The following is a 15,367-nucleotide window of genomic DNA, read 5'->3' as shown; positions in this document are numbered from 1 at the left end:
CTCATTAGGTCTCTATGTTACTTCAATTTATTTTAATATAAAATACTCAATGGAGTACGTATGAGTAGTGTAACAGCCTTCCATTCAAAACAAAAATATTAGACATGTGCTCTAAACCTGTTTCATTGTACCATGTGACTTTACTCATTTAAATAACTCTGGTCATGTGTGCATGCTTTTGTATTTCTCATTGAATACAGAAAGCTCAGTAACCACATGACCAGAGTTATTTAAATGAGTAAAGTCACATGGTACAATAAAACAGGTTTAGAGCACATGTCTAATGTTTTTGTTTTGAATGGAAGGCTGTTACACTACTCATACGTACTCCATTGAGTATTTCATATTAAAATAAATTGAAGTAACATAGAGACCTAATGAGTAACTTTCTTGATTATAGGTTTAAAATTATGATATTCATAGTCAGAGTTCGTATATATCATACATTAACATACATGAAGAAAAAAAATATTTATCTTTAAAAATGAATTTTTAAGAATTATTTTTTGAAGATTTATAGAAGTCAAACGGACTATACTAGCCCAGATGAGGTGCGAACCTGGTCTTAAAGTTGTATTTGCTGATTATCTACCTAGTCCGTAGCCAGGTTTTAACAAAGTGATTTTTAATACGTTTCCATGTTTTTAATATTGAGAATGAAAATGTGGAATATGTCAAAGTGATAATAACCTGACCAAAGAGCAGATAACAGCAGAAGACCGTCAGTATGTCTTCAGAGCAGCGAGAATATCCTGCACCTGGAGATAGGTCTCACCTTGCACCTAAATAAAAATACTAGTTCATTGAAAATGGACGTCATACTTAACTCCAAAACTTCTGTATCCTAGATATTTCCCTTTTAGACCTTTCAGTGACGGATCCAGAAATTTACATAAGTGGGGGACTACTGACTGCATAAGAGGGAGCCCGGCTCAGGTCATGCTTCAATGATTCCCTATCAACCCTTGGCGTCCCTCTTAATCCGCCTCTGTCTTCCTATTCAAAATGTTAGCAAATTTGTAAGATGATTATTTGATGAAAGGACGAAAAATATATTTGCAATTGATTTTAATGATAAAGACCTTTGAAATACGAAAAATACATAAGCATTTAGACTGATTCGATCTCATGAATGCTACTTGCATCTGGGAACAGTATATCTAAGTTTCTGCATGCACATACAAAACTTACTAATTATTATAACTGAAGGTCTTGTTGAATATTGCAGTTAAAGAATACGAACACTATAAAAGTCACCATGTATACTTTTAGATATAAATCGAAAGTCTGCATTATGAAAACACTGATACGTCCTTTTCATATTTAAACATTTGAATAATACCTGTGTATATACATATAATTGTAATTAACTGCGTCAGCAGAATATCTTAACTTCGAAGTATATACCCACTCCAAAATTCGTATTTAAAGCGTGATCGTATAAAAAAATCAGGCTATATAATTTTCAATGACCTATTATCAACTTCTTGCGTCATTAGATCTCGTATGTCAAATGTTTCATTATTTTTGTCAATATACTCAGCGATAATGGCCAGTTTTTGAATTCACTTGTCGGCAGGCTATATTGAGTCCAGTAAGATGCATTTTGGAGAATCCTTTACCTACGCAAAAAGATTTTTTTTTCTTTCTACTTGTTATATAAAAAACCAGAGATGACATCACATCTATTAATACGCAGTTATTGACCTGTTTACTGTCACAGGTAATTAGCCAGAATAAAATACATTTCGCAATAATACTATTGACTGTAATACTTTACAAATATGGAATCTATGTTGTTCTTATCTTTAAAGACAATGCGTAGACTTTATTTATCCTTTTATTCTTTGTTCCGAAATTTGAGCTGTCTTCAGGCCTCAACGAATTTTGACTGATACGCTTACATGTATTTTAGAATCATATCATCGGGACAAGTAATTATATAGCATTCCCTTTCTTATGACAGAGTTGGAGAGTAAAAGGAAGAAAAGAAAAAAGAAAAAAAATGGACTGCGTAATTTAGGTGTTCAGGGAGACAACCACATTATAAAAATAAGTCTTATACCGGGCTTGGTAGAGTGACCTCCCTTACTGTGTATGAACGGTGTCTGAATATTTTTTCCATCCTATTCAGTACGTAACTTAAAATAGATATAGGAAGATGTGGTGTGAGTGCCAATGAGACAACTCTCCATACAAATAACAATTTAAAAAGTAAACCATTATAGGTTAAAGTACGGCCTTCAACACGGAGCTTTGGCTCACACCGAACAACAAGCTATAAAGGGCCCCAAAATTACTAGTGTAAAACCATTCAAACGGGAAAACCAACGGTCTAATCTATATAAACAAAACGAGAAACGAGCATTGATAACATGATTTCCATTTTCTGCTCTTACCATATTTACAATATATGTAATATAAAAGATAGACAACTTGGACATTCAAGCTTATAAATCGAAAACAAACTGACAATGACATTTGAAAAAGATTGAAATTGCCACATGTGGGGTTCGAATTTACAACCTTAGTAGTTGAACTACAAAAACCATCAGGCAACTATAAGGCCTCAGTATCGATAGAAAATTTGAAGTTAATGATTTGAATCAAAGTAAACATAACTGTTCTTTGTGCAACTGGCTTCTGCGATTAGAATGAAGGCAATATCAGTATATTTCCGTTTTTGCCAGAGATTTTATTTCATTTGAAGAGTATACAAAAACACATCTTTTTTTTTTCATACTCTGCAAGTAAAACAAGATGTAGAACTTTCAGTAACGTATATACAGCTTTTAATTTATAGGATATCCTGCAGAATACTATTTTTTAAAGATTGGAAATAAAGTATTAGTATAGATCTCCGCCAGTGAAACAAAATAATGATATGTAACTGACATCCATTTCCTACAGATTTCACATTGTTAACCCTTTTGGGAATGACTTTTTGTTGTCCAAGTGGTTTTTTAACAAAGTTTAGTTTTCGATTTGAAGTAAGTTATTTGAATCACAGCAAACAAATGTTTTTCCTGTAAATAGCTTCAGCGATTAGAATGAAGGTAACATTCGTTTATTACCGATTGTTTTTGCCAGAAATTTTGTTTTCTTTGCAGAGTATATGAAAAATATATATCTTTTTTTCATACTCTGCAAGTAAAACAAGATGTAGAACTTTCAGTAACGTATAGACAGCTTCTAATTTATAGGATATCCTGCAGAAAACTATTTTTTATGCCCCACCTAAGATAGTAGAGGGGCATTATGTTGTCTGGTCTGTGCCTCCGTTCGTCTGTGCGTCCGTCCGTCCGTCCGTTCAGGTTAAAGTGTTTGGTCAAGGTAGTTTTTGATGAAGCTGAAGTCCAATCAACTTGAAACTTAGTACACTTGTTGCTTATGATATGATCTTTCTAATTTTAAAGCCAAATTAGACTTTTGACCCCAATTTTACGGTCCACTGAACATAGAAAATGAAAGTGGGAGTTTCAGGTTAAAGTTTTTGGTCAAGGTAGTTTTTGATGAAGCTGAAGTCCAATCAATTGAAACTTAGTACACTTGTTGCTTATGATATGATCTTTTTAATATTAAAGCCTGATTAGTCTTTTGACCCCAATTTCACGGTCCACTGAACATAATAAATGAAAGTGGGAGTTTCAGGTTAAAGTTTTCAGTCAAGGTAGTTTTTGATGAAGTTGAAGTCAGATCAACTTGAAACTTAGTACACATGTTCCATATGATATGATCTTTATAATTTTAATGCCAAATTAGATTTTTTACCCAATTTCACGGTCCATTGAACATGAAAAATGATAGTGCGAGTGGGGCATCCGTGTACTTTGGACACAATCTTGTTAAAGATTGGAAATAAAGTATAAGTATAGATCTCCGTCAGTGAAACAAAATAATATGTAACTGACATCCAACTTACAGATGTCAAATCGTGAACCCTTTTGGGAATGACTTTTTATTTTCATAGCGGTTTTTTATGGAGCCTGCAATCTTTGTTGCAGAAAGCTTGACATAGAGATAGTGATCTGGCGACGGCATAAGTTGACTTCTTAAAAGCTTTATATTCAAGAATTTGAAAGACCTGGATGCTTCATTCTTTGTATATGGATAATGGTAATGGAATTCAGTGCCAATTATGACCTTGTATATATATCTCCCAGTTGATACCATAGTCCAGGGCTTGTACAGTCTATCATGATTCCCTTAATAGAGGGCTGATGCTCATAAGGAAGCTATTTAATCAAAAGTTGAAATCATCCCTTCGTAAATTTTACAGATGCCATCACTAGTTGGTTGATCATTATGGAATATCAGTTTCACAGATAATCTTGAATATGTCACTTATGAACTACAATTCTGTTCCCTTTTCAGGAATAAGACCTATCAAATTATATTCCTTACTGGATTTATACTAACATACGCAACACAATGGGTGCCACATATTTTCTTATTGACCCTTGTCAGTTTATTTTTCGATTTATGATAAAATTGAGAATGGAAATGGGGAATGTGCCAAAGAGACAACAACCCGACCATAGAGCAGACAACAGCAGAAGGTCACCAACAGGTCTTTAATGCAACGATAAATTCCCCCACCCGGAGGCGTCCTTCAGCTGGCCCCTAAACAAATATATACTAGTTCAGTGATAATGAACGCCATACTAAACTCAAAATTGTACACAAGAAACTAAAAGTTAAAATAATACAAGACTAACAAAGGCCAAAGTTTGAATGTTACTCAGGAATCTTTGGCCTTTCTTCTACATTCTAATATCGGTAACTGAGGTTTATCATCTTAATAACATGTTACAGTATATTCTTTTATTTGTTTTTATGAATATGACTTTTATTGTTTAGATCTATTTTTTGTGATATTTATTTGACTTGTTCATCTTGTCATTGTGTTATTGTGCAATGGTAAAATTTGTGTGTTTTCTTTCCTTATTGCTATGTGCTTTGCTATATAGATATAGGAAGATGTGGTGTAAATGCCAATGAGACACCTCTCCATCCAAATAATAATTTATAAAAGTAAACCATTATAGGTCAATGTACGGCCTTCAACACAGAGCCTTTTTTTTGTGTTTCTTTGTTACATATCTGTGTCATTAAAGTGATTAAGTTTATAATTCAATCCTGACACTTGTACCCAAGTTTTTGACATGTTCAAATATTACTGTTCACACATTATTGTCAATATAATGTAATTGTGTGCAACTGTCAAAAGAGTGAGAGGTTTCACTAGATATAATTAAATGATTTGCGCAGCCTGATACGACTGAAGAGGTTGGATCCTTAACAGCTTGGCCAAATTTTGACACAATATACAAGCTTGATACTGTCTGAATTTGGATTGTTATCTAATTTTTGACATAATATAGGTTTCTGACACAAAACAAATATCAAGATCTATTGTGCAATAATGTGCAATTAAAGAATTCTTCTTGAAACTTAATAAAAGACATCATACCATTATACGATCACAAAAAATGTTTTGGTGTCATAAACAAACAGGTTTAATCCACCATTTTCTACAGAAGAAAACCCCTCTACCAAGTCACGAATATGACTGTTGTTTGACAATAAAAGAAGACAATACATTTATAATTTTTATTCAGATAGCACTTTTATATTGCACAGTCTACTGAATCATATAAAATTATCTTCAGGTGAAATATACATAAAAGTGTTATAATATGACTTGTTCCTTTGGCTATTTTTGTCAAATATGTAAGCTATTAATAGAGATCAAGCAATGAATTTCTTTGTTTGACGTAAGCATTTTTTTTTTAAATAAAAGATGTAAAAAAAACCGCACATTTCCACGCCTTGGTTGTGACTTTAAAAAAATCTGAATCAAGATGAGTGGCAAAAGAGAGATATTTGAATAATTGCATTTAATATAACTTTAAGTAAAGTGTATCTTTTATTGAAAAACATTTAGACAAATTTCAATATAAAGTAATAAATTTTCCTATGTATTTTATATGTAATTCATTTTTTCATGTTTTAAACTCTTGCTGTTTAACATAAAATGATATCCATTTTTATATGCATTGTATATGTAATTAAATTTTTTCATGTTCAAACTCTTGCTGTTTAAAATAAAATGCTTTCCCTCAGTAAAAAAAAAATGTAATATGAATTTTAATTTTACTATTCACACTATTTATATCTATAACAAGATACTAGCACCATCAAACGTTTCCCATAGTTTTACAAACAACTAATGTCACTCAACAAAAAATGTCACTTAAAAAACAATCATGAAGATAACAAAATTATACAAATGAGATAAGTTTATTATTAACAATTTATAATATCATAAATAAATATTTAGCCCAAAATGAATAAATATGAGTTATTTTTAATACACTAAATGAAATTATATGCAAGCAAATAAGTTTTTGCTAATCCAAAAATATGATCTACACCAAATTTTTAAGACACTGGCTTTTGACTTTTTCTAATGAAATGTGACAAACAGAAATTCTTTCAGAAAACATATCAGAATGCATTTTTTTTTCTTAATTGATTAAAATGTATAGTGCAAGTTTTGTGTACCCTCTATATAATTTTTGCAGTATATAACACCATAAATATCAATAATATTCAATATCAGTTTAATCATTTTAATATTTTATTTTAATTTCATAAAATCCTAAATCTTTTTGTTGCATAGACGAGACAAGAAACTAACATCACAAAAATATCAATTGTGTGTTATGAAACATTTTTGTCTTTTTTTTTTATAAATGTACAAAGTAAAAATAATAATACTTTCATTGAGCAGAAATTATATCGTAGCTCTGATGTCAGAAAATAAAGTGATTGGAATGGCCTGATATGAGTTATCTCCCCTTGTGGCACTTCCTGATCAAATGCTGTCTGTACAATTAGTGACAAACTTGTTGCCGTTATAGATAGTCTTGAACTGTTCTGGTAATGGAAATTCTGTCTGTAAAACAAAATAAAATCATTTGATTATTGATATAATAGAATTTTATGCTGATATCATATAAGTGGAAGGTTTAGCTAGCTATGAAATCAGGTTTAATCCACCATTTTCTACATAAGGAAATGTCTGTTGCAAGTCAGGAATATGACAGTTGTTTTCCATTTGTTTAAGGATGTACTTAGGTGAGGTTTTGGAATTTGTGTCAAATGTTCGGACTCCTTGGTGTTTTGCCATAAAAATACAATGTAAGATATTTTGCTCCATAACACCCATTTATTTTTTCATATAAGACTTAATAGCTCATGAAATGTAATTTACCAAAATTTTAGAAGATTCTTGATTTTCTTTCTTTTTGTTTTGAGACCCAAATAATACCAATGCAAATATAAGGTAAAAGTCTGTGTCAGCCTTTTCCCGCCATATTTTAAAACTCAAATATCTCGAAAAGGAGGTCCATGACCTATCAATATTTTTAACTTATCTTTATCCTTAATTGATGCTCTACCAGCTTATAGTATCAATTTTAATTTCTTAATTTCTTAATTTTTACCTAACCTCACCTAAGTACATCCTTAATGTGTGAGAACTTATGCATTGAAGTATCAATTAAGTATCTTGGGGCTCTTTTCTACAGATTTTTTCTTGGGATTTCCTTTATTTTTATGGTTGACAAAGTTGTATCAATTAATTGTTCAAAACTTTGATGGCATACACATTTAAAAGTTATCACAGAGCAGACAATGAGTTTACCTATTAGGGTAAAAAAAATTATGTGATAAATGTGTTTCATAATGTCTTAAGGTTGGATATGAGACATATATTATTGTTTTCAAATGAAATATTGTGATATACCAGTCAAATCAAAATCTATAATTTTTTATGTGAATTGAATACAATAATTTCACTCCATTTCCCTTAAAATGCAATGTGTGTTGTCAAGACATTGTTTTACATGTATATACACAAAAGTTCTTTTAAACAACATAAATTCTGATAATAAAAAGCAGAGCTAATAATGAAATAAATCTTCAACCAACGCAGGCCTTTTAGAGCACACTATACAGTAGTTTTTTTTTCATTGTTGAAGCCCGTACGGTTGCCTATAATTGCTAACATCCACTTCATTCAAACTTTGGTGGATAGTCATCTCATTGGCAACCATACCACATCTCCTTATTTTTATACAGGACTCCTGTAAAACAACTTATTTTTGTGAATACTTTATTTCAATTTAGCCGTGGTTTAATTTTGTGATTCTCAAATTTACTTTAAGTAGTTAAGTAAGGGAAAAATCTAAATTTTACATGTTCTGGTCAATTTATATTAGCCATAATTCTCTTCTTGTGAAAGTCAAGAAAAATAAATCGCCCGCAAAAATTAGTTGGTTCACTGATTTTAAAAGTGTCAACTTACAAAGTCTCCATCATCTTTAGGAACCAGTATATTCATTTCAGAGGATTTTGACGTTATAATTTCACAGTTGAGTGAATCTTTACTTAAGTATATCATGCATCCATCAGTTTTATCTATAGAGACTGTTGGCATAGTTCCTTGAACCTGAAAAAAACAAATATATGTAACCTAAATATTGACCACTCCCATTTTCATCATTTTTTGCAGAATTATATTACACTTCTGAGTTTGTTTTTACTTTTCATATTTGTACTGTTGTGATAAAAGAACATTCAAGGGGAGGGTTGGGTGCCTACAACTTGGAACATATTCTTTGTGTGCCTGCTCCAAGTCAGAGCAGGTAATTCAGTGGTTGTCGTTTGTTAGCCCTTTCCTCCATAATGACGCTTTTTGACGCCACCCCCTTTACTCCATAATGACGCCTTTTGACGCCTGTATAGTACCTAAGTTGAAACGCTTTGACTACAAAATGTCTGCATCAAACTTTAAAAAAATTGTATCTAATATGAAAAGAAAATTCATGAGAATATCTGACTTGAATTTCATTTGATGAAATATTCGTTTTTGTAATGCATTAATACTTTAAACCTGATAAAAAAAAGTTTATTGAAAAATCCCATGCGAATCAAATATTTAAAAAAAAAATCTCCATGGAGTAAAGGGTTAATGTCTATCATTATTTTTTTACTTTATTGGTTTCGTTCATAAATGAGGGTGTGTATTTTCTTTGATGAATTGTTACATTTGTCATTTTGGGGTTATATGAGTTTGCTTTGTGGTTTTAGTTAGCTCATTGTTAAATAAAATTGAGAATTGAAATGGGGAATGTGTCAAAGAGACAACAACCCGACCAAATAAAAAATAAAAGCAGAGGGTCACCAACAGGTCTTCAATGTAGCGAGAAATTCCCGCACTCAATGATCAAAGACTATATGGTGAGGTAAAGTTGCTAACTCTTATATCATTTGGTCTCTAGTGGAGTGTTGGCTCATTGACAATCATACTTTATCTTATTATTTTTATTGTAATGATATCGCCTTCTACCAAGAAATAAAATCTAAGGATGGCAGGCCTCATAGTTTTTGTCCCCAGTGATCACATTAAACATCCATGAAGTTATGTAATTATAAACATTTAAAATGCAATCTTCTGCTCTAATTTCAGGAATTCTGTTCTAGTTAAATGATATCCAAAATGATTGACACTGAATAAAACATGACTTGATATTCACAAACAATGCAGCAATTCCATATAGTCTTGTCTTTAAAATTAAAGAACCTTTGTGAGCACCCTCCCATAGCCCACGTTTCAACATACATACAAAGAGGCATAACTCAGAGAAAAAAAATTGATATAATTTCCTGTATAAATGCACATCTACATAGTATTTTTATCATCTATAATGTTTCATGAAATTCTGTTGTGTGAGGTTTCACAGGAGTTGTGATGACAAGACCATGACTGACTGACTGGTCAACATTATAAAACATTATACCTGACGCAAATATTGCATGGTTATAATAACCTTTACATTAATAAGGCCGTTAGTTTTCTCGTTTGAATTGTTTTACAGTGTCTTATCAGGGCCTTTTATAGCTGACTATGCGGTATGGGCTTTGCTCATTGTTGAAGGCCGTACGGTGACCTATAGTTGTTAATGTCTGTGTCATGTTGGTCTCTTGTGGAGAGTTGTCTCATTGGCAATCATACCACATCTTCTTTTTTATATTAGTATCATACCTACATGTAAAATCCAAGAATTGTAACTGGGGAAGAATAAAAAAATGTGGAGAGTATATACAGAAAAGCAATGTAAGGAAGATAATTCTTACCTGTCCTTTAACACTCTGACAGTTGACAAATTCTAGTGAGGCTAAAACATCATCAAAAGCTATTCCTACTTTTTTACAGCTATCTGTTAAAATAAATAATTAATTATGTAAGATATTTAATGTGATTGTCCTATGTGAAGTGCTGTGGGTTCATTATTACTTGTCTGATACCAAATTTTGTAAATTTCATGGGTACAGGTGAACCACAAAATTAACTGTTCAACGAATAATTTTTTTTCTATAGGCTTGTATACAGATTTTGTTAAAATAAAGGTGACTTATTTGAGATATATAATAATATGCTATTCCTATGTGAAGTATTATGGATTCATTAGTATTCATTGGTTTCCAATTTTTGTGGATTTCGCTGGTACAAGTAACTAACACTAACATGTATATTTTATCTTAATCCACGAAAATTGGTATGGACCAAAAAAATTGATAACAATTTAACTTCAGTAATAAAAGGAAAATGATCTTTTTTATGTTGCATTTTTAAAATATTACATAGATGGTGCCAATTTCTTTTATTTTTTGTTGTTGTTTAGTATATAAACCAGGCTGTTATTTTCTTGTTTGAATTGTTTAAGGTGGTACCTCACACTACAGGGAGATAACTCTGTAAAATCAGCTATACGTTTTAATTACGTTGTGTTGTTAAGGGAATATTAAGATTCTCAATGATTAAAATAAGTGTTTGTCAAACTGTTATATAACCAGTGTAATTTTTCTGATAAAACGGTTTTGTAGAATTTTTATATTTTTGTCAAAGGGTCAAAGTAAATACTTATATCAAAATTTCAAGAAAATTAAACGAGCCAACTAAATTTTTGTTAATGTGTTGGGTACCACCTTAACATATGTCATTCTCGGGCGTTTTAAAGCTGACTAAGTTGTATATTTTTTATTTCTTGTTGTTTAAAGCAGTACAGTGACCTGTAGTTTTTAACTTCTATGTCATTTGGTCTCTGGTCAAGAGTTGCCTCATTGGCAATGATACTACAGCTTCTTACTTTTATAATAAAAAGACACAAAATGTTAGAAAAAGTCCACAAAATATATAGATATAGGAAGCAGGGGCGGATCCAGCCATTTAAAAAAGGGAGGGTTCCTAACCCAGGACAAAAGGGGGGGTTCCAACTACATGTCCCCATTCAAATGCATTGATCGTCCAAAAAAAGGGGGGGTTCCAACCCCCAGAACCCCCCCCCCCTCTGGATCCGTGCCTGGGAAGATGTGGTGTGAGTGACAATGAGACTAAACTCTCCATCCAAATAACAATTTAAAAAAGTAAACCATTATAGGTCAATGTACGGCCTTCAACACGGAGCCTTGGCTCACACTAGATAACTAATGGTTTATAGAGTTGACCTCTGCTTTGACTTTGATTTAAAAAAATTGACCTTTTCTTACCTAAGATAATAGAGTTGACCTTTCCTTACCTAAGATGATAGAGTTGACCTTTCCTTACCTAAGATAATAGAGTTGACCTTTCCTTACCTAAGATAATAGAGTTGACCTTTTCTTACCTAAGATGATAGAGTTGACCTTTTCTTACCTAAGATAATAGAGTTGACCTTTCCTTACCTAAGATAATAGAGTTGACCTTTTCTTACCTAAGATAATAGAGTTGACCTTTTCTTACCTAAGATAATAGAGTTGACCTTTTCTTACCTAAGATAATAGAGTTGACCTTTCCTTACCTAAGATAATAGAGTTGACCTTTCCTTACCTAAGATAATAGAGTTGACCTTTTCTTACCTAAGATAATAGAGTTGTCTTTTCCTTACCTAAGATGATAGAGTTGACCTTTTCTTACCTAAGATGATAGAGTTGACCTTTTCTTGCCTAAAATGATAGAGTAGACCTTTTCTTACTTAGATAATAGAGTTGACCTTTTCTTACCTAAGATAATAGAGTTGACCTTTCCTTACCTAAGATGATAGAGTTGACCTTTCCTTACCTAAGATAATAGAGTTGACCTTTCCTTACCTAAGATAATAGAGTTGACCTTTTCTTACCTAAGATAATAGAGTTGACCTTTTCTTACCTAAGATAATAGAGTTGTCTTTTCCTTACCTAAGATAATAGAGTTGACCTTTCCTTACCTAAGATAATAGAGTTGACCTTTCCTTACCTAAGATAATAGAGTTGACCTTTCCTTTGACTATGATTGTACTGTCGGTACATTTAAAGGCATAAACTGTCTGTTTTAACTCTGTATTATCTATAACAATGTTTTTGTTGCCTTTTTGGTATTCCTGAAATAGAAATATGACATGATTAAAATAAATGTGTCCAGTGTGAATATAATCTTTAATGTAAAGGGACAAAACTCAAGAACGGTAAAAGTGATAGTACTCAAATTTGAACTTGATCTGAGTTTTGTTGTAATTGATTATTAGTTTCAATACATTTGTTAGTTAGTGAACAGAAATCAATTTTGAGACATAAAAAATTTGTAAAAATAAAAAAAAATATACTGTTTTACTGTTGTTTTAAATATGCAATCTGTCTGTGAAGTTAAAGGGATCCTTCCATAAAAACTGTGATTTCCCAAAACAAGTGCTGTAAATTCAGAATTGATTGCAAGGTTTGCGAAAAATGTGCGAAACTTGTGAACGCAATAATTTAAACTGGCATTTTGAAATATCTTATATGAATTAAACAGGACTTTTCTCAAAATCGTAAAAATTAAAATCGCAATTTCAGTCTAAAATGACAAAATCGCAATAATAATTGCACGCAACAATTTCTGAATCTACAGTATTTACTTTCCTTGCCAGTAAAACATAGCAATATTAAATCCTACTATATGATATCAGAATTGAGTTACTTACAACAGCCCATTTTTTATTCTGTAATTCAAACACCGGTGGTTTATCAGCTGCCACAGGCTTGGCGACTGGTTTGACTGCTGTAACTGGTCCTGTTGGTTTGGAGTAAGGCTTTGGACCTTGTTGTGTGGCCTTGTATGGGGCTGGTCCTTCACGAAGTTTGGGGTTCTTGTGGGTTTTCATGTCATCTGTAACTTTCTTCAATCCTGAAATAGATATATCTGCTCAGTGCTGGTCAACATTTTTGTTAGCTTGATTTGATTTTTTGTGTTTTAACACCACTTTTAAGCACCACTTTTGGACTATTTCACGGCGGCCAGTTTTTATTGGTGGAGGAAGCTGCTGTGCCCAAAGAAAACCACTGACCTTTGAAAGGACAACTGACAATCCTAGTCAATTAAGATTAGAGTCGAGTGCACCTGCACAAGCGGGGTTCAAATTCTCAACCTTAGTGTTGACTGGCTAGTGATAACAGTAGTAATTTCTTAGACCACCCGATCACTGAGGCCCCCATTTTTGTTAGAATGGTAAATATCAATCTAATGCATTTTGTTCCTATTTCAATATTGAATGTACAATGATCAATATTAATGTGAATTCAATCCCATGCTTTAATTATTACCATTTAAGGAGCAGATCTAGTAGTCCTTAGATGGTACAGTACACTTAGTATCATAAATTGGAGTGACATTTTTGTTTGTGTAAAATTTTCATAATTTTCATTACCACATCCCTTTAATGTCTTTTTATTAGTGAAGTATGGCTACTGTGTCATTGATTTACTCAAAACTATCTAATTAAAAGCTTAACTAAATTTTCCTATGTCTAGTTACCATGGTTACATGTAGCTCAAGTCTCAAGATGTGAGAGGACTCCTGCATTTATTTCTAAAGCACTACTGTTGAAATAGATTTTTAGTGTCTTTATTTCCTTTTTTTTCAGTTTGGCCATTGCTGTTCTGGTTTTGTAACTTGTGATTTGTTTTTTTTTTGTCATTAACTTTTCCTTATATATATTCTAACCTTTAGTAATATCAGTTCCCTTCTGAAGACTTTCAAACAGTTGTGCTCTGCTGTCATCTCCTCCGTTATTATCACCTGACTCAGGAGTAGGAGCTGGTGGGGGAGGTGGAGGGGGTGGGAGTGGGGCACCTGGTGGTGGTGGTGCTCCTCCAGAGGCTGGTCCTGATTCAGTAACAGATAAGGCATTACCGCCCTGAAAGTAGAAAAAAAAATAACTTAAAATTTATCATGTGATTGTACAAGAAATGGGCACTGTGATACATATGATGCACCCTGCTTGCATATATAATTCTAAAGGGACATAACTCCAGAACAGTATTTATAATAATCAGAATTTTGTCTGTATAACTTTAAGTTTAATATTTGGTTGAGTCAAACTAAAGCAATAGAATAGAAATCAATTTTGAGTTTACTGACATATAGAGGTACAGAAGGACTAGGATAAAACTGTGGTACAGTGTGTTCTCCTCCGTTATTATCACCTGACTCAGGAGTAGGAGCTGGTGCTACAGTGTGTTCTTTCCCCTCCCCATATACTGTAAACCACATTATTTTCAGGGATACTTTATTTCGCGTTTTGCCAATTCTAGTCCATTTCGCGTCTTTTAAAATTCGGGATTTTCTTATTTACTTGATGTAGATTAATAACGATTTACTTATTCGCGACGATTTATATTTGCGTTATTTTTCTCCTCGCAAAAGTCGCAAAAATAAATCGCTCGCGATAATAATAAGTTGGTTTACAGCATTATCACAATAAAGTTAGATCATACAGTGCTGATTTTATTCACTGTATTAATCTACGTTATCTTAAAGTGATTTTAAATAGCTTGTCCTACACCGAGTGAGTGCCTTTTCATCATTTATACTGTCCTATAACTTTAGATGTTCATCTTTGATGTACTTGTATTGTATAATGTATTGGCTTGTTGTCGTATAAAAATAAGGAGATATATATGGAATAATTGACATAATTCGAATAATTCAGCGCCCTCTATCCACTACTTTTCTCATGTTATAAATGGAGTGATTGATGTGATCATAATATAACGACTGGATTATTCCAGTTATGATTGACAATGAGAAAACTATCCATAGGAGTTCAAGTGACAAAGATAAGCAATATGGCTTTCAACAATGACATATTTTATTTTTATTATCCACATTAACTTGATTTTTAATTGCATCATATGAAATGTTTTTTGATGGATACTTAGCAACTTACAATTATACCACAAATAATTGTTACTGAAACTTTCAGTATAATTTGCAAGCATTAAGTTATGGTTTGCTCTTTGGCAC

General features: G+C 32.2%; 1 protein-coding gene across 5 annotated transcripts in view; it reads right to left on the bottom strand.

Moving 5' to 3' along the window:
* Positions 1 to 5,599: 5,599 nt before the first annotated feature.
* Positions 5,600 to 15,367, bottom strand: part of LOC139499586 (adenylyl cyclase-associated protein 1-like) — a 68,063-nt gene continuing 58,295 nt past the window's right edge. For all 5 annotated transcript variants that reach the window (XM_071288334.1, XM_071288335.1, XM_071288333.1 and 2 more), the window contains 6 exons: positions 14,066 to 14,258; positions 13,047 to 13,249; positions 12,344 to 12,467; positions 10,207 to 10,289; positions 8,375 to 8,518; positions 5,600 to 6,961 (listed from right to left, as the gene is read on the bottom strand). In XM_071288334.1, the coding sequence (XP_071144435.1) occupies positions 6,881 to 6,961; positions 8,375 to 8,518; positions 10,207 to 10,289; positions 12,344 to 12,467; positions 13,047 to 13,249; positions 14,066 to 14,258 (828 nt within the window). In that variant the 3' untranslated portion in view covers positions 5,600 to 6,880. The remainder of the gene's footprint in view (positions 6,962 to 8,374; positions 8,519 to 10,206; positions 10,290 to 12,343; positions 12,468 to 13,046; positions 13,250 to 14,065; positions 14,259 to 15,367) is intronic.

This window comes from Mytilus edulis, chromosome 12 (assembly GCF_963676685.1).
Source record: "Mytilus edulis chromosome 12, xbMytEdul2.2, whole genome shotgun sequence".
NCBI classification, from domain to species: domain Eukaryota; kingdom Metazoa; phylum Mollusca; class Bivalvia; order Mytilida; family Mytilidae; genus Mytilus; species Mytilus edulis.
The sequence above is the reverse complement of the archived record's forward strand: the minus strand, read 5'-3'. Positions and strand labels throughout refer to the sequence as shown.